We start from the raw sequence: 24,098 nt of genomic DNA on the forward strand, positions 1-24,098 counted from the left end.
GGCACTGGATTAGATATGGACCTAGAATCAGGAAGTTTGGAGTTCAGATCTAGCTTCAGACACTAAGCTTTGTAGTCTTTAAGTGACAAATCAATAAGTCTGCCTTGGTTTTCTCATCTGTAAAATGGGGATGATCATAGATCATCTGCCTCTCAGATTTGTGAGAATGAAATGAGGTATTTCTAAAGCTCTTTTCAAAACCTCAAAGTGCTATATAAATGTTAGCTATTATATTGTACGTGGGGAGAGTTGAGAGAAAATGAAGAGTTGAAGATGACATGGTAGTAATAAGGCTGTGTCTGGGAAGATGGTAGTGCCCTTGATAGTACAGCTAGGTTTAGATAAGTGAGAACAATGAATCCCTTGAAGGGGCTGAATTATTTGATTTTACATTGCACATTTTCAGTGGGCTAGCTTGGAACCAGTTACCACATTTTATATGATCAAAACTGAATAGTGTGTTATAAGAGGTGTGTGTGTGTGTGTTGTGTGTGTGTGTGTGTGTGTGTGTGTGTGTGTGTGTATGAAATAATAAATTTAGTTTTGGAGATACTGAGTTTAAGATGTCCAGAAGACTCCCATGTTGGGATGTCCATTAGGCAGTTAGAAATGGGAGACCAGAGGTTAGGAGACTGTTCAGGGCTATATAGATTTGAGAATTATCTGCCTAAAGATGGGAATTGAATCCACAGAATCTGATGAGATCACTAAGTGAAAGGTATAGAGGGGAAATTCCAATAAAATCTACTGCACCAATAAATGAGAGGATAGTCTACATGTATAAAGCATGCATCTTACGTGTTTTAAGGTTTTCCTAGCAACATATGTAGAAATCACTAATTGGCATTATCTGCATAGAAAAGAATTATCTTCCTTTAAGACAGCTTAAATTCTATACCTATGGAGGCTTCCCTGAACCTCTCAGCTGAAAGTGATCTCATCCTTAAATTTTCTTATTTTGTCTGGATCCCAATTGAAAATTAGCCTCTTAAGAATAGAAATAATGCCATTTTTTATTGTTGAATCCCTAGTGTGACAGTATGGGCTTGACTCTTCCTGGGGGTGGGCCATGTAAAAGTTAAAATTAATGGTTGGATGATGATTATATAAAATTATGTGAGCACCAGTATTTATTATATCTAGAGTCAGAAATATGTTTACAAATATTTACAAATAGATAGAAGAAACTTTAGAGAAATATGAGGGGGACAGAGAAGTTATCCATCCTATCAACCTAAATGTTTTGCTCCGGGTCTGCTTAATCCAGGCAGAGATTAATTAGCTCTCAACCAGAATGAGTAACCAGGACCTCCTCCAAGATGGAAGCTAGTCTCTCCAGAAGCTAGGAAAGGGGTCAGCCTTTTACTCACCTAACGAAGTAATCCAAGAGTCAGAGTCCAAGTAGAAGCTGTCTAAGTCCTTGATCCAAGCCATAGTCTCCAGCAAAGCTCCCTCGAAGACTATCTAAGATGATCTCCAGATCTCTGCAGACTATTTTCTGTAAAAATTAAATTTATATCTCAAATAATGAAAAAATTTATGATCATTTGATCATTAGAAATCAAGGACTAAAGAGGATACAAAATAAAAACCACATGTCCATGGCTGATTAGCCATTTTTTCAAGTTTCCCACTTACCATCATCACTGCTGATTCAACATCATGCCAAAGAGAGATGAGCAGCACTGCCCACTGAATATTTATTCCCTATCGATAGGAAGTACGTAATGAAAGGAAGTCAGTGGGCTCTTGGGAAATGTAGTTCCCCTTTAGGGTAACAGATTTTCAATTATACACTTTTCAAAGACAATCTACTCTGAAGGAGTTCAGGGCTTGCTTTTTTAATGGTGACTTCTTATCCCTTCCCCTCTTCACAGGGGCCAATCACAGTTTACAAATTGTCTAGCACTGCTCAGGGGGCAGTGTCTGTAGGATCAACTTCTCACCTTCTGAACTTTAAGTTCTCATCAAAAAGATTCACAGATTCCCAGCTGATTAAATTTCTAAGGGTGTGAATTCTCCAAGTACCTTGCTAGCTTCTCACCTAGTACTAAGTAGGGTGCTTAATCTTTTGTTGATTCAATTCAAAAGTAGAAAAGGGGGAATTAATCTTGTCTTCAGCCTAGTGAGGTATGAAGTAGGGCTATTTAAGTTAGTGCTAACTGAGAATAGACAACAGAGTAAAAAATTCTCTTTCATAGCCACCCCCTCTCACTACAAGACTACTTCTGATTTTGGACAGGTCTCTGTATCTCTATTTCCTGCTCTCTTCCAGGACCCAATAGACTTTATTAGGGAAAAAAAAAATCATGAGTGGGAACAGAATTATCAAATGAATTAATTGATTTTTTTTGTACTGTGTCCTCAAATTTAATGTATTGGTGTGTCTTGTTTATGAAAACTTCTATCTTCAAGGAAAAAAATAGGTGAAAGAATTCTTAGGTAGAATGTAAGAATTTAGAGGAGGAAGAATAACTTCTATCTCTAGAGTGGAATGGAGCAGATGATATAAACTAAGCTAAGCCTTGAGAAGAAATAATATAAACTAAATCTAGAAGAGCAGATTGAAGCCAGATTGTGAAAGGTTTTAAAAGCCATGTTAAATAGTTTGTATTTTGTCTTATATCTCCTAATAGTTTTGGAGCAATGCAGGAAATGACATGATTGGTCCTATGCCTTAATAAAAAAATCTATAGTGGTTACCCATTACTCAACAGAGCAACTCTGAATTCCTAGAATTCAATCCTATCTATAACTTGGTCCAATCCTTACCAAAGGACACATGATATAGTAAGAAAAACACTGGATTTAGAACCAGAGTACCTAGGTTTGAATCCAAATTCTCCTATGGCCTATCTGTGTAACTTTTGACAATTACTTAATTTTTCAGGTCTTGTTTTCTAATCTCTAAAATGAAGATGTAGATGATCTTGAAGGACTAGTCAACCCCAATATCCTATGATAATTGTTAAGAAAACAAAAAATTGTCTCAATGAAGGCAGAAAAGAGGATAGATAAAAAAAAAGAAATAGTAGGAAAAAGAAGGGATATGACCATTATTCTTGGTGGATAGGATAATAATGGACAATGGTAAGAAAACACAACTGTTCTACTTACTTGCTTTTAGTTTTTTCTGCCAAGGAGAATGACCTTTGGACTGAAAGGGAGAAGAACAAGAAATGTTTAACAGAGTTGAAACTCAAGATAATAAAAGAATGATACTTTTTAGGATACTAAAATAATTGGTAAAAGTGTTTACTGAGCCATGTTCAGTGACCTTTTAAAGATCCTAGAGAAGTGGTACCACAGTGGATTTTGCAAACTATAGTCAATGAATTTGAATTCCTTTAAGAATTTTAAAACATATTTAAGGAATGACTTTTGAATATCTAAAATAAAAAATGTTGTTCATGGTATGCATACAGGATATATTGGGTATGTTCAATTATACCTATCTAAAAAAATTATGTTTTGTGCTATTCTAAAAGTTTGTATTTTTAATGTGATTTAATTGTTATTAAATTAAGTCCAGTCAAGTTTTAGTTTCTTTAGTTTGAGTAAATAAAAATAGTCTTTATGATTCAGTTCCTAATAAATGTTTATCTAAAAACAAATTCTCTGGTCTTACAACTGAATGAAAAATGCTGTGAATACCTATAGTGGTCCCTAAGAATCAGAATGGCTTTATTAAGAACAAATGAAGTAGGGGGCAGTTAGGTGGTACAATAGATAGAATGTTGGACTTAAAGTCATCTTTTTGAGATTAGATCTAGCCACAGACACTTCCTAGCTATGTGACTCTGAGCAAGTTACTTAACCTCATTTGCCTCAGTTTCCCTATCTGTAAAATGAGCTAAAGAAGGAAATGGCAAACCATTCCAATATCTCTTCCAGGAAAACCCCAAATAGAGTCCCAGAGTCAGATGTGATGCCAAAAAAATGGACGGGTTATAATTTAAGTTAGTTGCTGATGAGACCATTGATACTCAATCTATTAACATACTAGGTGGATCAAGGGAACAATGCAGTCATGGTTTATGTTCATAATTTATTCTCATCATTGGAGTATTTTTCCCCTTAAGATCTGATAGATATTTTTGTTTGTTCTTCTGTGCCTTCAGTTTAAATTATTTTGCGATTTTCCAAATGTTCTTAAATAATGGTGTGATTTTTATTAAGATTGGAAATAAAAGTCATCTTGCTCCCTTCTGTGGCAGCATATCATCTTCTGGCACATGTTAGCTAAAGAAGGAGTTCAGCTGAGTCTGAGCTTTGAGGTCCCTGTTTGCCTTTCCCATTGCCAGTCCTGAGATGGACTTGGTCAGCCTATGAGAAACTGAGAGATCTCAGGTCTCGAATCTGAAGAAGACTGGACAAAGGAGGAAAGAATTCAACCCCTCTTTTGACATCCCGGAAGACGTGGACCTGAAGGAACATGTTTGTTAAGTTCAGAACTGAGGTGAAATGTGAAAGGCTTTATTCACAAGTCTCTCAGATGGCTTCCTGTTTTGATGTGTTCAGCATCAACCTTCAGGAGAGTATAACAGTAATTATGCTATTATTGCTGCTGCTTTGTTTTTCTGCAAATGCATACTTGTGAGGGGCAGCTAGATGGAACAAGGGATAGAATGCTGGCCAGGTCTAGAGTCAGGAAAACATCTTCCTAAATTCAAATCTAGCTTTGGTTAAGGAAAGGCACTTAACTCTGCCTCAGTTTCCTCATCTGTAGAATGAGCTGGAGAAGGAAATGGAAAATCACTCCAGTATCTTTGCCAAAAAAACTCCAAATGGGGTCACAAAGAGTTGGACAAGACTGAACAACAGTATGTGAGTCTTGTGTATATTAAGAATTTCTTTTATATTGAAAAATAAATAGCTCTCCCAGACCTGATCCTTATTGTACAATGAATACCTTTTTTTTTTTGGGGAGCTCCTAGAAATGAGCTAAACCTGAACTAAATTATTTCTAAAAAACTTCAGAGAGATGGGTGTAAAAGTACAAGAGTGAGAAAAGGCAGCTGACCCCTTTCATTAGAAGTCAAGTCTGCACCTTCCTCCCCTACATAGGAAGTAAGACAATGAGTATGAGTCCAAGAACTGACAAGGGCTGAATAATGAAGAGTGAGAGGAGCATCTTTAGCTCCTCCTGCCAGCCAGCAAAGGTTTTTATTGTTAAACAAATTAAAACAGTTGGACTCAGTAGGTCTTCAGGCAAAGTTCAGGTCACTAACTTGTCTGGTGTGCTGTAGAGTGGATTTTTTTTCTGGATCAGTTTGGACTAGATGGACAATTCTGAGACTGGAATTCTACCTAGTCAACATTATAATCCACTACTCACCATTACTCTTAACAGCTAGATGGTGTTACTGATACAATGCCAGTCCTGGAGTCAGGAAGACTCCTCTTTCTAGGTTCAAATCTTGCCTCATATACTTACTAGCTGTGTGATGCTGGGCAAGTTAGTTAACCTCGATTATCTCAGTTTTCTTATCTGTAAAATGACCTGGAGAAGGGAATGGCAAACCATTCCTGTATCTTTGCCAAGAAAACCCCAAGGGGTGGGGCCCAACTCAACAACAACTATCATCTTAAAAAAAACAAACAAACAACTCATCACAATTACTTCCACTTCTGTGCCCATGATCAGGATCCTTCCCTTGCTATAAAAAAATCTTTCCTTCTTTTTTTCCAATTCAGTTCCTATCCATATTAATTCATTCAAAACCCTCCTAATTAATGTCTCCATTAAGAAACCTACTTCAACATCTACTTTTCCCCTTTTTCCACACTTAAGGACATTTGGATAATTGAATGTTTTCTATATTATCTACTAAAAAGTGATTGCCTAAAAAGTGATAACCACTTAATGTGTATAGATAAATCTCATATCCAGGAGTGTGTATGCTGTTTTAAGACAGGGATCTCAGCATATACTTATATCTTTTTTTTTTTAACATTTAATTTATGTCATAGTAACCCTAAGACAGAAGGGAAAGTTGAGGCAAATGGGTTAAGTGATTTGCCCAGGGTCACACAATTAGGAAGAGTTCACATTAGAATCCAGGACTTCCTGTCTCTAGGGCTGGTTCTTTATCCACTGAAGTATCCAGCTTAAACCTCTTATATCTCCTACTCCAATTAAAACAGTTCTTAAAACCCTCAGAACAAATGAATTGAATTGTCCAAAAGAACAGCTAGTCGAGGGAAGCTGCAATACAGAAATCGGCTGGGAGTGTGACCCCAATGTTTGGTCATTTCCCAACACTAGAATTCTAAATCCATCCTAAGAGTAAGGCAGGGACAATAAGAATAAATATAATTGTCATTGTTTTTCTAAGGCCATAAGACCTTTTAGGGGAGAGAGCTTTGGAAGTGAAAATAAATGGATTAATGGACTGGCCTTCCCCAGTAAAGTCTGATTTGTTTCCCTGGCTTTCTTCCTTCCTGTTACTGTTACACTTATTGTTTACATGTGAAGTTAATATAACTTCTTCCAAGTTCATTCTTTTTTTTTTTTAAACCCTTACCTTCCATCTTGGAGTCAATACTGTGTATTGGCTCCAAGGCAGAAGAGTGGTAAGGGCTAGGCAATGGGGGTCAAGTGACTTGCCCAGGGTCACACAGCTAGGAAGTGGCTGAGGTCGAATTTGAACCTAGGACCTCCCATCTCTAGGTCTGGTTCTCAATCCACTGAGCTACCCAGCTGCCCCCCCAAGTTCATTCTTGATCACTGCTTTCTGTATTGCCCACGGATATTTGTGCTTATAAGTCTGTTCTAGTTAACATTAACATACATGTATTTATTAGATGAAGGTAAAAAACGGCAATTTATCATTATTCAGATGACAAATTTGGGAGGGCAGTTAACAGACTGCACGACAATTCTTGGTATATAGTTAAGTGCTTCACAAATACTTTTTATTCATTCATTCATTCATTCATTCATTCATTCATTCATTCAAGTTTGTTACCAGAAATTTGGCCACCGCAGTTCTTGAGAGATCAGTTAGGCTTATCTTTGATCACATTCTTGACAAAAATTATAGATTTATTTCAAGTATATGATCTGGGTTATAGTTATCTTCATATTATCATCCCTATAAAATAGCTCATATTAATTATTGTGCTTTCCTCACAACATAACATATCTGTGATATGGGTAGAGTGGGGAGACTGGGCTGAGGGAGGATTTTAAATGATTTGTCCCTCTTGTATACAGTAAACTGTTGGTAGAACTGAAACCCAAACCCAGGTCCCCGGATTTAGACCAGATTCAGAGGACTCTTTGAGAGGTCATCAGATCGGACTCTTAGAGGAGGAGACTGAGGTCCAAAGAGGCGACTTGCACAGGTATTTGTTTTGAATCCAAGTCCTCTGATTCCAGAGTAAATCCAGGGCTGCTCCCTCTTCATCTAGAGGTAGTCGTTATTTGGCAAATGGGTTCAGAGCAGGAAAGAATAGGAATTTAAGCCTGTTTTCTGTAACATTCTCAAAGAGACCAGGAAATTGTACCTTAATTTCGTGGACCAAACTAATAGTTTCAAAGCGGGAGAACTCCGAGAGCCCCTAGACGGTGGACACTTCCTGGTGATTTGCATTATTTTTGTAAAACAAAAGAAGTCTGACTTTTCTACCGCCTACGTCCTACTCTCTACTCCTCTCTCCAAAGTAAGATATCAACAAAATAAAACTTGGAAAAGCCGGAACTTGAGCTGTGGCCACTTCAAAGACGCCAAGCTTTTGTAATTGACCAAGTCCTCCCACAGTCGAGTAAGGGGAGTCGGAACAGTGCATGCCGGGATCTGTAGTTTCCAGGAATCACGCCACAGGTGGGTGTAAAGCTGCGTGTGGGTGGGGGCGGGGCCGGACGACGCTGGGCCGGACGGGGTTCGGCTGGGTGGACCCAGCTGTCTACTTGTATCTCTGGAGCCTTGCACCTCGGAAGATAAATACTTTGTTGCAATAGCAACAGGAAGCGAGGGAGGGCTTACCGGAGTTTGCTTAGGACGGAGTTTTAAGTCGTGTCGAGGCCCGGGATGGACAAGTTGAAAAAGGTGCTGAGCGGTCAGGACACCGAGGATCGGGGTGGACTGGCCGAGGTGAGTGGCCACGAGGCTGGGGTTGTTCTGAGAGGGTGGGACGTTCCTGCGACTAGGCGTGAGCTCCTCATTCCAAACCCACCCGGTCCTCCGCCTTCCTCCACTTCTCCCCCGCCTCCCTCTCCCCCTCCCGCACCCTTCTTCCTTCTCCTTTGCCAAGTTTAGGAGCCACGGTTTGTCTCAGGTTTCTCGCAGGTATCAAAGTGACTTGGTCGCGACTTTTGTGGGTGGCAAATGAGGAAGGAATGGAGACAAAGGAGGGGGTGTACATCTCCTACCTCCTTGCGTTTACGTTTCCTAGGCCACTGAAAGGGTCCGTGTGAGGCTGTGAAGGGGTCTGGAATTCACTTTTTTCCCCCAATACTTGGGGATCCACCGGGGAAAACTACACATCTCCCTCCCCTCCCCCCCCCCCCCCCCCCACGAGTAAAGGGAGAGACAAAGGTCTGCTGTCAGTCTGGAGCCTGGGGGTGGATAATAATCGCCTGAATTCCAACTAGTGCCGTCCACAACCCCCCCTGCCTGTGACAGGTCTGGAGCGAGCTCTGTACCAATCAGACACCATTCTGGTGTCCGGTATGAGAGGCACCAGTTCTTGGAATTTGGAGAAGAGTTAGGAGAATTTTGGGCTGTTTGTATCCAGAATAATGACTCTTACCGTGGCAGTCTCTCTGAATTGTTTCTTTCTCCTGTTCCCCGGTGTGTTTCTTTTCAGTCTACCTGCATGTGTGGGCTTAGGAATGCCCAGCCCATTCTTAACCTTAATGACAGTTGAAGTTTCTAATTGTTTTCCAGAATAATATAATAGGCTTGGAAAACTAGGGGAGAAGTCATTGCCATTTTTTAAAAAACCCGTATCCTCCATCTTAGAATATATTGTGAAAAAAAAGGGGGGGAGACAAAGAATCTATATTGTGGATTGGTTCCAAGGCTATAGGACTAGGCAAATGGGGTTAAGTGACCTGCTTGGGGTCACCTAGCTTGGGAGTATCTTATTCTTCTGCCATTGGCTACCTTTCAAATATTTCAAGATAGTCATCTATAATTTTTGTCATAGCTTCTCTTCCTTTCAGGATTCGTCCTTAGACCTGGATGTGTGGACACCAGACTTACAGTTTTACTTTGTGAATAGTTGTGCCTTTTCATAGACCCCCATCACCAGGGCTGGCTCTCAATCTGCTGAGCCTACCAAGTTGCCCCTAGTCATAGAATTTTATAAGGGGAAGAGATCTATACCATTATTCTTTCTTCTGTTTTACACTTAGACTCCCAGATTCAAAGTTGGATGGAACTTTGGAGATCAACTAGGGTAACTTCACACCCATTTCTGGAATTTCTTCTATGGAATTCATCCTTTATTTCCCTCCACTCCCTTGATTTCATCTGTGTAAAGGAGCTCCAGGCAAGGCAAACCTCTCACCCATAGATCAAACAACTCTTCTGCTAAGTAACTGGCCCAGCATCTGTCACTGCAACCAGGACCCAGAAAGTCGCTGCCTTGAGGCCCCTCAGCTCTTTCATCTGCCCACAGTGCTTCTTTTATAATATCCTTGTCAAAAGTTCATCTCTATTTTGCCTTAGTAGCTCCATTGAATCAGTCCCTTTTTTTAGTGTTTGATAACATAGGTAATTATATTGAGTTAAAACATGCCTCTTGTAACTTGCCTTCATCAGTTCTGTTTTCCAGAGTGACATGGAACATCCCCATTCTCTCCTATTGGTGATTGCCCTTCAAATATTCAGAAGAGTCTTCTGTAATTTTTGTCATAGATCTTTTCCCTTTCAGGATGCTTCCTTAGAGCTGGATTGATGGATGCCAGACTTTTTTAACCTTGTCAATAGTGGTGTCTTTTCATGGACTCTATAGATGATACTCTTAAAATATTCATAGCTTTCTGCTTTGAATATTTCCTCTGGTGAGTGAAGAAAACAGTATACTTAAGAAGCCACATGTAACTTTTTTTCTTCTTTTCTCACAGAGGGGACCCTCCTACCCCAAGTTTGATGGTTTTCACTGTATATGGCAGCAATGTGTAGTGGAAAGAACCCAGGAGCTATAGTCAGGAAAGATCTGGGTTTGAATCTTGTTTTGGACCCTTATTAATTGTTTAACCATGGACAAGTCATTTCTCTTAGCCTTAGGTTTCTCACCTGTAAAATGATGATAGTATCAGTCACACTTGATCTTAGATTATGATGAATCTCAAATGGGATAACCTATATAAAACATGAAACAAACATTATTATTAAAAGTTTTTATTTTTTTTATGAGACCCTTTCCCTTTTTTAAAAAATTAGGACTGGCTTCTATTTAAGAACATTAATATAATTTTTACAAACATTATTTCTTTCCCACAATCCCCCATATGAATAGTTTAAAAAAAAGAAAGAAAAAAGGAAATCCTTATTAGAAATATCTATGGTCCATCAAAACAAATTTGCATGTTGGCCATGTCCAAAAAATGTTGGTTTTATTCTGCATTTTTTTAAAAAGGTCATCACCTCCCTGACCCGAGGTAGAGGCCAGGTTTCATTTTTAGTACCCTGGATTTGTGATTTATCCTTGCATTGATGAGAGTTCTGAAGCCTTTCCAAGTTGTTTGACTTTGTAACATTGTTGTCATGTTATAAATTACCTTAATTCTGGGGGCAGCTGGGTAGCTCAGTGAATTGAGAGCTAGCCCTAGAGACGGGAGGTCCTAGGTTCAAATCTGGCCTCAGACACTTCCCAGCTGTGTGACCCTGGGCAAGTCACTTGACCCCCATTGCCTACCCTTACCACTCTTCTGCCTTGGAGCCAATACACAGTATTGACTCCAAGACGGAAGGTAAGGGTTTTTAAAAAAAATAAATGACCTTAATTTTTCTCACTCTGGCTTAGTTCATAAAGTCTTTCAATTTTCCTTTGAAACTCTTCATCTCATCATTTCTCATGGCACAGTAATAATATTTCACTCAACTATTATGTATATTCACTGTCTAAGATCTTCAAGGCAGTATTGTACCATGAAAAGAACAGAAGAGAAAGTTCAAGTCCTGCTTTGATACTTATTACTTCTGTGATCAGAGGCAGGCTTCTCACCTTCCCTAAAATCTTGGTTTCCTTTTCTGTAAAATGAAGGAATTGAAGCCCATGGATTCTGAGGTTTTCTTTTTAGTTCTAGCCTGATCCCTTAATCTGCTTTCCAAGATGTTATCTGTCCATATTCTCTCTCTCTCTCTCTCTCCCTCTCTCTCTCTCTCTCTCCCTCTCTCTCTCTCTCTCTCTCTCTCTCTCTCTCTCTCTCTCTCTCTCTCTCTCTCTCTCTCTCTTTATTTCTTTCTCTCTCTCTCTTGTAACTCTTACTTTTTGTCGTAAAATTGATATTAAATATCGGTTCCAAGGCAGAAGAGTAGTAAGGGCTAGAAAACTGGGGTTAAATGACTTGCCCTGGATCACACAGCTAGTACGTGTCCGAGGCCAGATTTGAACCCAAGATTTCTCATCCCCAGGCCTTCACCTAGCAGTCCATTGTCCATTATTCTCTTTGTAATAAATTATTATTTTTAACTTCCCTCTTCTGATTTTGAGGTCTTGCATCAAAATTCACATGGGCACAAAGGAATCTAATGCTAGAGGGAGTCACATGATATTATTATTAAAAACAACTGTCACTTACACTGTACTGGAAGGTTTGCAAAACACATTAGCTACTTTTCTCTTTTTCTTTTTAAGATTTCATTAGATGTGAAAATTCCATCCCCATTTTACAGATTAGGAAATGGAGTGACATGTAGATTGTGGCTTGCATGGGATCAGAAAGATAGAATTTGAACCCAGGACTTTTGAGTCCAAGTCCATTTCTCTTTCTACCACACAGTCAACAAACATTTTTTTCAAGAGCTGTGCAAAACCATGTACTGTACTAGGTATTCTGTGTGTGGCGGGATCAAATAGAAGAAATAATAATTGACCTTGCTTGGAAGGAGTTTTACAATTTAGTTCTAGGAGTGAAAAAAAGAACCAAAAAACAAAACAGAAGGATTTGAATGTAGTCATGGAAGTGTAGAATATTTAATGTGAAGTTTCTGTGACAAATCATGTAACTTAATTCTGGGTTTGCTTTAACTGAAGATACAAAGTTGTAATTTAGGATTCTGTAGGCTCCAGAATTCAAAATTAAAAAAAAGTATGACACTAAGAAACATCAACAAAGGACCATTTCAATATATGGTGCTTTGTATGAAATGGAAGGGTTATTTTTGTTGTGTGTGTATAAAAATACATATTTTAAAAGTGATATTAAAATTAATAATAGTAACAAAACTTGAACCCTTTGAAACTTCCTTATCTCTAATGTATATTACTTCATTGACATTTTTTGCTTCTTTTTAAAAAGAGCTCCAGTATTTATGAAGCTACTTTTTTGTGCTAAAACATTGTTACCACTTTCCCTTTTCAGAAGGGATATACCATTAAAAAAACTTTTTGGATAGATTCTAGTTCTTAGAATTATTATTACTATTTTTCTTAGAAGAGTTACAGGAGAGAAGAGTGGTAAAAGCTGGACATTTTGGGTTAAGCTACTTGCACAGGGTCACACAACTAGTAAGTGTCTGAGGTCATATTTGAATCCACATCCTCCCATTTCTAGGCCTAGAGTTTTATCCATTGAACCACTCAGCTCTCCAGTGATATACTTCTTGAAAAGAGGCATCTTTGAATCAGTATTGACCTTAAAGAATCTTCCATTTGTGTAAAGTATTTCATAATTGGGTAATTTTATTGTAGGTAGAGTTTTGTTTTTGTTTTGGGGGCTTGTTATATTTATAGATCATGACCTTTAAAAATCTTGATCCTGTCTTTTATGGTCTGTCAGATTTTTCAGAATTCAAATATTCCAAATGATAACAGGAAAGGAGGCTAGTACTGAAGAGGATGAACCAGATAACCTTATCTTGTAGTGAGAAAGAGCTTTGAACTAGGAATTTGGAGATCTAAATTCTGGAACTAAATAAGGCTAGTAATCTGCTCAGCCGTCTAAGCTGAGAAAGTTGTATGCCTACTTTTTCCATCTGTATGATGGGTAGTTGAACCAAATGTTCGTTGAAGTTTCTGCCAACTTTCACCTTGAAAAATATCTCTTCCAGCTCTAAAATTCTGATTCTATAAAATGCCATTGCATTTTTTTTTACTCTGTAAGCAGAATAACGGGAAATATGATTCTCACCCCACCCTCCTTGTTTCCTGTTCTGACTTGGATTTTTTTAATGGTCAAAATAATACTTTCTAGTTTTAAGTTTTTCTAAGTTTGGTATTAGATAGTTACAAAAATTTTGTGGAAGTGAAAAATCTCAGGTAACTTTATGATGAGTATTTAGAATATGGGTTTTAATTTTTAAAAAGAAATTTGTCTTTCTTGTGGTAAATGTACTCAGCAAGATAGTATACAATAAACCCAAAGATCCTAGCTTTTGGGACAAAAATCCACTATTTGACAAAAATTCCTGGGAAAATTGGAAAACAGCATGGGAGAGATTAGGTCTATATCAATATCTCACACCCTATACCAAGATAAATTCTGAATGGGTAAAAAAAAATAAGTATACAAAAGGAAACTACAAGTAAATTAGGTGAACATATACTATACTTGTCAGATCTATGGGAAAGGAAAGAATTTAAGATCAAGCAAGAAATAGAGAATATTACAAAATGTAAAAGTTTTTGTACATACAAAACCAATGCAACCAAAATTAGAAGGCAAGCAACAAGTTGGGAAAAAATCTTTATAACAAAAACCTCTGACAAAGGTCTAATTTCTCAAATATAAAAGCAATTAAATCAATTGTACAAAAAAAAAAAATCAAGCCATTCCCCAATTGACAAATGGGCAAGGGACATGAATAGGCAGTTTTCAGATAAAGAAATCAAAACTATCAATAAGCACATGAAAAAGTATTCTAAATCTCTTATAATTAGAGAAATGCAAATCAAAATTTAAAAAGTTGTCTTTGAAATAATCCTTGTAATAGTTAGCATTTATGTAGCACTTTAAAGTTTGTAAAGTGTTTTACATGTTATTTCATTTGATCATCATAAGAACTGTAGGAGGTTAAGTGTTATTATTTTCCCCATTTTACAGATAGAGAAAATGGCCATGAGAGTTTGATTTGTCTATTAAAGTTATCCTCCTTTTCATTACTACAAATCTGTAAGGAATCCTTGAGCAAGTAATTTCTTTTAGTCTCAGTTTCCTCCTCTGTAAATTGAGGATAATAGTATCTAGGTAGTCTTGTTCTTTTAATATTCTATTGATACCTGCTCCACACCAGCAAATGTCCATCTGTTATCTTTTTCTCTCCATAAATTCCTCTCCCTCATACATATTCTTTAAAATGTCATCCTGGCCATTATGCTTCAGCCTAATTTATATTCACCATGTATCTCTTCATTGCCACTGGGATCATCTGCAGGTATGAATTATCAATTGCATTTTTTAAAATGCAGTAAAAGTGTAATTCAAATACAGACCTTGAGGTTTACAAATAAATATCAGACCTTTGATTTCAAGGAGTTTCTTTCAAAAAATATTTTTGCTTTTCCTCCAAAAGTTTCCAGAATCAAGGAAATTTGACTCTTAAAACAAAGAGTTTAGCATTTCTCCTTTACTTGGAACCATTTCTTTCTTTCTTTCTTTTTTTTTTTTGCTTTAACAGTTCTTAGCTTTCCTTTCCTTTGAGTAGAAACTTCATTCCCTCCCTCTGTCCCAGAGTCTAAAGGAATCTCTTGTGGACAAATGCCAGCTTGAAAAGGTGTGATAATATTGCACATAAAAATTGTTCAACCAGAGTTTCAGCAGTTCGAAGTTTCAAGAAAGTATGTTAACAAATGCATTATACTTGGCTTTATTAGGGACACCAGCAGTTTTAAATACATTCAGTCTCCAGCAAATTTTTGAAGTTTTATAGAAAAAATGATCTATAACCTTGTGGGTGGAGGTGAAAGCCTGTAATCACTTATGAGCAGCTTAGACTGATGGATGACTGGAGCTTGGGAGTTCTGAGCTGTACCTGATTGAATGTCCAACTCAATTAAGCATTGATGCTGTGAGCCTCAACTTCTTCCCCTACCAGTTAGGGTGGTGGTAGTGCCCGACGGTCTAAAGCAGGTCAAATAAGTCCAGGTTGAAAAGAGACCAGGTAAAAGCTTCCCCCTTTAAGAAGTAGAATCAGCCTCCCAAGCTGAGCTTCCAGGCTGAGTGAGATAGGGAGCCCCAGTGTCCCCAGAAAAGGGGCTTTGGTTTTACAGAATTTATGTAGAAACAGATGCAACTTGTGCCTGCTTGCAACTTAGACCTGTATGTGAAATATTTCACAAGGCTTGGGTACAATTCCCCTGTCTTTTTTGAGAAGCTATGAAAATGAATAATGGTTATTTTAAAAGTTGCTCTTAAAAGAACTCAAGGAATCACTTCTTTTTTTAGGTGACCAACCTTTACAATAGAATAACTGGTAAAGACAAATATTCATTCAATAATAGAGTACTTGAGATTATGAGCAAGATCATGTCTAAACTATTGACTTCTGTATTTGCTATTTTTTTTTTTTGGTTTAGTTCAGGATCTCTTTAAATTTTGGTTCAGTCATAATTTAATGATCTGTCCTGTAAAAATGACCCTTTGGCTTTAGTAATAAATACATATAGAAGTGTTGAGTTGAAAGTATCCTTAGAGATCATTTAACCTAATTCTCTGATTTTACAAATGAGGAAACAGAGGCTCCCAGAATGGATGGTTGGGAATGTCTTTGCTAAGGGTCCTTAAGGTAAGAAATGGAAAAGTCATGATCTAAATGCAGAGCCATAGATTTCAAATCAAGTACTTTTATCATTTATCCCAACATGCAGTCCAGTATTTCTTTCCGCCTTGACAAGGTAAGTTCAGTTGTGTAAGTAGGATGAATGACTGACTTTTCATTTCATTCTTTTCTAGGTTGGGTGGGGAAGAGGCTTAGTCAGAAGTAGCCTAACCCGATTGTCCAAAGACACTATTAAATCACATTAATGATCTGTGTCATGGGGTTCTGGTTTAAGAGGCTGCTCAAGTCTGACTCACCCTTGCCCAGGAAACTCTGGAATGAAGAGCCTTGTAAGGGCCAAGTCATCTCTCTTGTCCTCCTGCTCAATGGATGATGCTCTGGATCCATGAATGAATGTCTTATTTGTGGTGCCCTTTTTTGTCATCAGAAGTTTATTTGCATGGAGATTTAGCATGTGTTATATTGCAGTGTAATAAACCCACTTTTGTGTAATATGTGAATGTGTGAGAGTTGGTGTGTAGTGGAGAGATAAAGGTCCTGCCTTTTAAAAACACTTGATTCAGATAATTACTTTCCAAAGGAAGATTAAGCTAATTGGCATTGCTTGCTACATCTGGGGATGCTTGGGCGCCCCTACTTCTAGGTTCTCATTCAGTATGAAGATTGAGGTAAGGGCTGGTCTTACGATGGTAGCTGCACTTTCAATAATCAACCAATATACTTTTATTAAGTATCTACTTTATGCCAGGTACTGTGCTAAATAAGCCCTGGGAATACAAAAAGAGGCAAAAAAAAATTTCTGTCCTCCAGGAGTTTACCACCTTTATGAATGGAGACTGGAAAATGTGTCCCTATGAAGTTGTTAGGAAGACAGTGGCTTAAGCTTCCTATTAACCACAGTTTGTATGTGGCTCAGAATGGTGGTGGCCAGTTTCTAGTTGGTTGGGAAGCTCTAGAGATTAGGAAGTGGTTTGGTAAAACTTATTTTCTCTGCTTTGCCTCAGATTTCATCTATGCGAAGGTGATGCTACCAACCTACTTCTTGGGAGGTACCACTCTTGTGTAGTTCCCTTTTGCTCCCTCCCTTTGCATTGATTATTTTTATAATGGGGAATAGAAAGGTTGGTTAAGACCTAGGAGATCAAATATGATAATTAACCAAAATCTCTTGTAGTCTAGGCTGTTTCTGCTACTTTCAATGTTCTTGTCTATTGCCTCCAACAAGAATAGTTCCTACAGTATAGTTGATGTAGGATGAAGCTTCTGGCCCCCATTTTATCACTGAAAGAATTTCTTTGGTGATCCCTTTACTAGATGCCTTAGGATAGAGTGAGTCAGTTTAATTGTGCCTTTTTGATTAGACAGGCCTTTTTTGCATCCCTGCAACTTCCCCTGGAGGAGCAAAAGTTTTTTCCTAACCATACTATGGTATGCATCTTTTGCCCTGTGATGAAAAGATCTGGCTACTAGGATATATGTTTAGTTTATTTTCTTCTTTCTTCTGCATGTTTGCTATCTGAGGGTTAGGGGGAAAGGAGAAAGGAGCTTAGCAAAGAGACTTTTTCCTCCCTACCTTTACCCTCTTACCTCTATCCTACTCAGAGTAGGGAGGAACGGAAGGTTCTCCTTAGATAGGGAATTAAAAACCTCTTTCTTTTAAGACCCACTTCAACTCCCTTCTCCTCCAAGAAGTTATCCCTGATTTCTCTTACTCCTTTCATTGAAATTTTTCTGGAGCCCCTTGTCTAGATCCTTTTTGTCACACACTCCTATGCAATATACCTGTTTGCGTGTACATACAGCGTATCTCTTCTACTGGTCTATAAGTACTTTTAGGGCAGAAATTATAATGTTTAATTTTTTATCTCCCCAGAGCATCCCAGGGTGCCTTGGACATAATGAGTGATTAGTAAATGTTTGTTTGAATTGAATTAATTTTGCTTAGTATTGTCTCATCTCACATTATTTCTCCCATTACCTTACTTGGAAACTTCATTATATAGTACAAATGACATATATTTTTAAATTTCAGGTTATTGAAACACCATCATTAAGCTGGGGCACAAGAATCAAAGGCTTTGCTGCTTGTTTTGCCATAGGGATTATCTTCTCATTGATGGTAAGATTGTCCCTCTGTGGTGTTCTTCCTCACTCAAATTCTACTAATATATATTGAATAAAGAGAGAAACATTTTACTAATGTTTATCCTGGATGGAGGTGATTTAACAGTCTAATTTGTTCACTGAAATGTATGCAGAATATTTTCCTTCACAAAGGTCCTAGGTCTCTTTGTCCCCTAAAGAATGTTCCTCAGTTTCCTTTTCTGTTCTTATTCTAGGGTACTTTTTTCCTTTGGGTGCCTAAGAAAGGACTTGTTCTATTTGCAGCATTTTATACCTTGGGAAACATTGCATCACTTGGAAGGTAACAGACTTCTTTTTTTTTAACCTGATTAGTCTCTGAGTGAGAAATTGGGGCTAGGTTATGCTAGAGAAGTGGGGAGAAGATGGTTTTCAGCTACGAATTTTGCATTTTTAAGCATTTGGGGAATATAGAATAATACTGTAAGGAGTCATGATTTTATTGGTATGGCTTAGCTTTTACTGATAGAGATAGCAACTTGTCCATCCATGTTTTAAAGACAATTTCTTCATTCATTCTTGCGAGTCAAAGAAATGTGTACCCTGATGTCTGGTAATGAGCCTCTTCACACTTAGTTGGCTAGTTCTCAATGACATATGACACACTATTACTAGGGCCATATTTAAAGTCTTTCCAATGTGATATGACCTTTTAGAGCTTATGGTCTACTTGAATAGCCTTTAGGAACTCAGCGTGACCTCAAATCTAGGATAGGGTATTAGGGTGAACCTTTATTTGTGTGTGGTGCTTTTAACATTTAAAGGAATAATAATAGCTGACATTGATATCAAAGGAGATGTTATCTGCAAAGTTCATAGCATGGTGCCTCACATGTACTAGTAGCTGCTTAATAAATGCTTATTCCTCTCCCTTTGTTTGATATGTTTTAAAGTTTTCTAAGTACTTTATTTAGACCATCTTATTTGATCTTCACACAACCATGTCCAACGAGTGCTATTATTATCTCCATTTGGCTAATGAGGAAACAGGCCAAGAAAGGCCAAGTGATTTACCAAGGGACACACAGCTAGTAAGTGTATGGGGGACTGATTTCAAACTTTGGTTTTCTAGACCTCAAGCCCATCGTTCTATTCACTACACTACCCAACTACCTACTTCTAAAGGACATGCATCCAACTTCTTCTACTGTTTAGTTCTCCAGCTCCCCTTTGAGATGGATAGAATTGTAATCAGATCAGCAAAGAGAAAAAGTGGGTGTTTTTTAGAAAGAAATTATTTTTTATTATCATGTACTTATACCTAACCAGAACCCTAAACTAAAACCTTAAATACACTGATGTGAAAGATATTCTGCTTTGATCAGCCTCCATCTGACTCCAATAGTTCTTTCTGTGGAGAAAAGTAGATATTTTTGAGATTCTCTAATCGGTAGCAGAAGATGCAGACCCAGAGAAATCGAGAGCCTTGCTTTGAGGTTCTTTGGCTACTTATGGTAGAGGTAGGGCTGAGAACCCTGATTTTTCAGATTGCTAGACTTGGGTTCTCTTTCCAGTGTAGTTCCTTTTTTCATACCTATTTGTAGATGAGAAAACTAAGTCATCCAGAGGTTAAGTTATAGATTCATAGAATCCTAGAATTGGAAAGGACTTTGGAGGTAATTTAGAGCAGCCTATACAAGAACACCAATCTTCATAATAACATCCCCACAAGGACTATTCACCTCCTACTTGATATTCAATACCAAGAAATCTACCAGTCCTCTGGGAAGCCCATTCCAATTTGGGATAGTTCTGATTGTTTAATTTTCCTTACATATGAGTATAGATCTGGAGGATGAAGGGACCTCAGGGTGTCCATCTAGACCAACCTCTACCTTCTTATGATGTTTCTGGTCATATAGCTTCTGCTTCAATACTATTTTTTTCCCCCTTCCCCTTAAGCTCTCATCTTCTGTCTTAAAATCAATATTGCTTTTTGGTTCCAAGGCAGAAGAGCAGTAAAGACTAGGCAATGGGGGTTAAACCCAGGGTCACTCAGTTAGGAAGTGTCTAAGATCAGATTTGAACCCAGGTCCTCCAGACTCCCAGCCTGGCTTTATCAATTGCTAACTAGCTGTCCCTGTTCTCCATGATCTTTAAAAATTTTTTAAAAGTTAAAAATAAATTTTCTTGATTTCATTTTTTACATCATTATAGTTTTCTCAAGTAACTCTCCTCCTTCCTCTTCCAGAGAGCCATCCCACATAACAAATAGTATTTTAAAAATAATTTTATTCAAAGATATTTTATTTTCCCAATTACATGTAATAACAATTTTCAACATGTTTTCTGAAATGATAAGATCCAAACTGTCTCCTTTCCCTCTTCTCTCACCCCTCTCAGAGTTGATAAGCAATTGATCTGGATTATACATGTAACAAATAGTACTCTCTTTTAAAAATTCATTAATTTTTCATTTTTTATATTACTTAAATTAGAATATTTTTCCATGGCTCCATGAATCATGTTCTTTCCCTCACCTCCTCCCTCCCCTCTCCTGGAGCCAATGAGCAATTCCACTGGGTTTATGTATCATTGTTCAAAACCATATTATTAATATTTGCAATAGAGTGATAAAAACTAGTACTTTTAAAAGAAAATAAAGGCAAAAAGAGAGATGAAAATCAGTACAATAGATTAAAAAATCCTGAAAATGTGCGAAATGTGTACAATACCTATGAACCTCTCACTTCCATGAAAAGGTGAGTTGGGGCTATCCTCTAATGTCTCTTCATTCCCATGATCTCATTCATCATACCCATTGGCTCAGCAATCCCATATGCTAGTCCTTTCTGAACCCCAGGATGTAGTATTTGGGCTTGGTGACTTGAATTCATCAAAGCCTGCTATTGCTCTCGTATTATCTTTTTATTTTTCTTGTTTATCAATTCTCTTTTGGTCATTTTTGTTCTGTCTTAGAAACAGACTAATAATTGAGCAACTCTTCTTTCTTTTGCTATTGCCATTATTCCCACCACCCCAAGCAGTGGTATTTTCTCCTATATCACCTCCATGTCTTAGAATTCTTAGTTTACTTTAAGGCTCCATTCAAGTATCACCTTCTAGACTTTTATGATTCCCCCAAAAGCTAGTGTCTCCATATGCCAAATCACTTAGTATTTGTTTTGTACATATCCATACATGTAAGTCCATGTCCCTCAAAGGTAGACTCTTTTTACTTTTAACATTTTATCTGTAGTGCCTACCTCAATGATGGCAAATAGTTGGCACTTAATATCTGTTGATTGATTATTTGATTGATTGATGAAAAGTAGCTAATGTTAATCCTTCTTTCTAGTAGCCTGTTTCCTTTTGTACTGTTTTTAGTAGAGTCAATAAAAGTGTTTTTTCCCAGAGGAATTGTACGTTGGCTACAGGAGGGGGGTTGGGGGTAGGGCAGGGAAAAAACATGAATCTTGTAACCATGGAAAAAAATTCAAAATTAATTAATTAATTAAATAACATTTTCAAAGAATGAGAAAAAATAAGTGTTTTTAAAAAAATATAGTTAAACTATAACATAGTTTCAAAAATCATCAACCCCTTTTTGTGTGGTCCTTAGCTTTGATTATCAACCAGCTCATTCTGAGCTTTCGTATTCATGACACTGTTTATATTCATTATCTTTTATTTTTGTACTTGCTTCCATCTTCTGTACATACCTTTTAAAATTATTTTTAAATTTTAAGTAATTTTAAAAAATTGCATGTAAAGACAATTTTTAATATTCATTTGTAAAAAAAATTGAGTTCCAAATTTTCTCCCTCCTTCCTTCTTCCCCTTTCTTGAGATAGTTGCAATTTGATATATTATACATTTCCAATCGTGCAAAACATAGTTCCACATTAGCCATGTTTGTACATACCTTTTTAAAAATTTAAATTGGTTGGTAAGTTACTTCTGCAGTCACATAGATCTCTTCCTACAAGATTCCCCTTTTTCTTCCTCATCAGAATTTCATTCCTGAGTTTCCCTTCCAGCCTGTGTTAATTTCCACTTTAAAAATAGTATCCACCACAGTCTATGAGATCGCCTATATCCTTCTGATTCCTTTGAAAGCTGTTTTAAATTCAGGGTGCAAGTCAAACTTGGGTTGGCTTTCTCAATCACAGATTTTAGTTAGAAATAGTCACTTCCACAAAGGCTCTCATTAAATTAAAAAGGTTTTGTACAAACAAAACTAATGAAGATTAGAAGGGAAACAACAAATTTGGGAAGATTTTTATAAATAAAGATTGACAAAGGCCTTATTTCTTGTTTTTTTTTTTGGTTGGATTTATCTACTTCTGACAAGGAAAGGTTGAGGTCCCCTCACTAGTAACATTTTACTCTTTTTCCCTGTTAGTGAGACATAAATTCAGAAAATAATTATCTTTGGTTGATTTCTCCATATTTTGAAGGATGAAATGATTAGCAAAGCAAATGAAGTTGTTTTCTGCTCTTTTTTAAATTAAAAAAATGTTTTTCCCCAAATACATTTTGTTTACATGAAATTTTAAAATATTTATTAAAATTTTTTTAGTTCTAAATTCTTTCCTTCTTCACCTTGAAAAGTTAAGTAATGTAATATTGATTATACATATACAGTCATGCAAAACATTTCCATATTAGCTAGATTGCAAAAGAAAATTCAGACCCCCAAAATAAGAATAATAAAGAAAATTTAAAAAAAGGATGTTGGAATTTGCTCTCAGATTCCATCAGTTTTCTCTCTGAAGTGAATAGAAATTTTCTTTGTAAGTTTTTTGGAATTGTCTTAAATTGTATTGCTGAGACTAGGTAAGTCATTCATATTTGATCATCATACAATATACTGTACAGTGTTCTCCTGGTTCTGATAATTTCACTTTGTATCAGTTCATGTAAATCTTTTTGAGTTTTCCTGAAAGCATCCTGCTCATCATTTCTTACAGCACATTAGTATTCCATCATAATCATGTACCACAACTTGTTCCGCCATTCCCCATTATGAGTAGGGATTTAATTTATAATTCTTTGCCACCACAAAAAAACCTTATATAACTATTTTTGAACATATAAATCTTTTTCCTTTGATCTCTTGGTATATAGCTCTAGTAGTGGTATTGTTGGGTGAAAGAATATTCACAAATGTAGAGCCCTTTGGGCATAGTTGTAGATTGCTTTCTAGTATGATTGCATTGGTTCACAACTCCAGCATATATATGCCCCTCTGGGACATCTAGGTAGACTAGGGGCCTGGAATTGGGGAGATCTGAGTTCAAATGTAGTCTCAGACACTAGCTATATGATCCTGGACAAGTCATTTAACCTCTGTTTGCCTCAGTTCCTCATCTATAAAATTGGGACACTGGAGAAGGAAATGGCAAGCCACTCCTGAATCTTTGTAGAAAAAGAAAACTCCATGGACAAGCCCATGGGATCATGAAAAAATGGACACAACCCAACAATAAAAAACAATTACTTCTCTTGTTTAGTCACAAATTCTTCCCTTATCCATAAATCTCATAGGCAAAATATTCCATGCTCCCCCAATTTACTTATATTATCCTTTTTGTCTGAATCTTGTGCCCATTTTGACCTTTTTTCAGTGTATGGTGTGGGATGTTTGTTTATGTCTTATTTCTGCCAAGTTATTTTCCAGTTTTCCTAGCAGTTTTTGCCCTATAGTGATTTCTGGTCTCCAAATCTTGGATATCGGTATTTGTCAAACACTAGATTATTGTGGTCTTGTGTTACTGTGTAAACTATTCCACTGTTCATCACTCAATTTCTTAGGAAGTACCAGATTGTTTTGATGGTTACCCCTTTGTAAAACAATCTGAGATCTGTTACTGCTAAGACACCTCCTTTACATTTTTTCTTCATTGCTTCCCTCATATTTTGACTTTTTGTTCTACTAGATGTTTTTAAATTATTTCTCCTAGGTTTATTATTTTATATTATAACAAAATTCACCTGCTTTGCTTTTGGTAGAGAATTCACCAAATGACTGCATAGTTGAAGTTCTGCATCACTACTATATCATGTGTCAGGCTTGTGAAATGTTCTAGAACTCCTATTTTTTCTTTCTGAGAGAAA

At 37.0% G+C, this 24,098-nt stretch overlaps 1 protein-coding gene across 2 annotated transcripts in view; it reads left to right on the top strand.

Annotated features, from left to right (window-relative positions):
- The first annotated feature begins 7,830 nt into the window (after positions 1–7,830).
- Positions 7,831–24,098, top strand: part of SFT2D2 (SFT2 domain containing 2) — a 33,932-nt gene continuing 17,664 nt past the window's right edge. Inside the window, exons 1-3 of one of the 2 annotated variants that reach the window (XM_007480730.3) lie at positions 7,831–8,099; positions 17,929–18,015; positions 18,236–18,321. In XM_007480730.3, the coding sequence (XP_007480792.1) occupies positions 8,037–8,099; positions 17,929–18,015; positions 18,236–18,321 (236 nt within the window). In that variant the 5' untranslated portion in view covers positions 7,831–8,036. The remainder of the gene's footprint in view (positions 8,100–17,928; positions 18,016–18,235; positions 18,322–24,098) is intronic. The other variant, XM_001364380.4, reaches the window with a different exon arrangement.

This window comes from Monodelphis domestica, chromosome 2, assembly GCF_027887165.1.
Source record: "Monodelphis domestica isolate mMonDom1 chromosome 2, mMonDom1.pri, whole genome shotgun sequence".
NCBI classification, from domain to species: Eukaryota; Metazoa; Chordata; class Mammalia; order Didelphimorphia; family Didelphidae; genus Monodelphis; species Monodelphis domestica.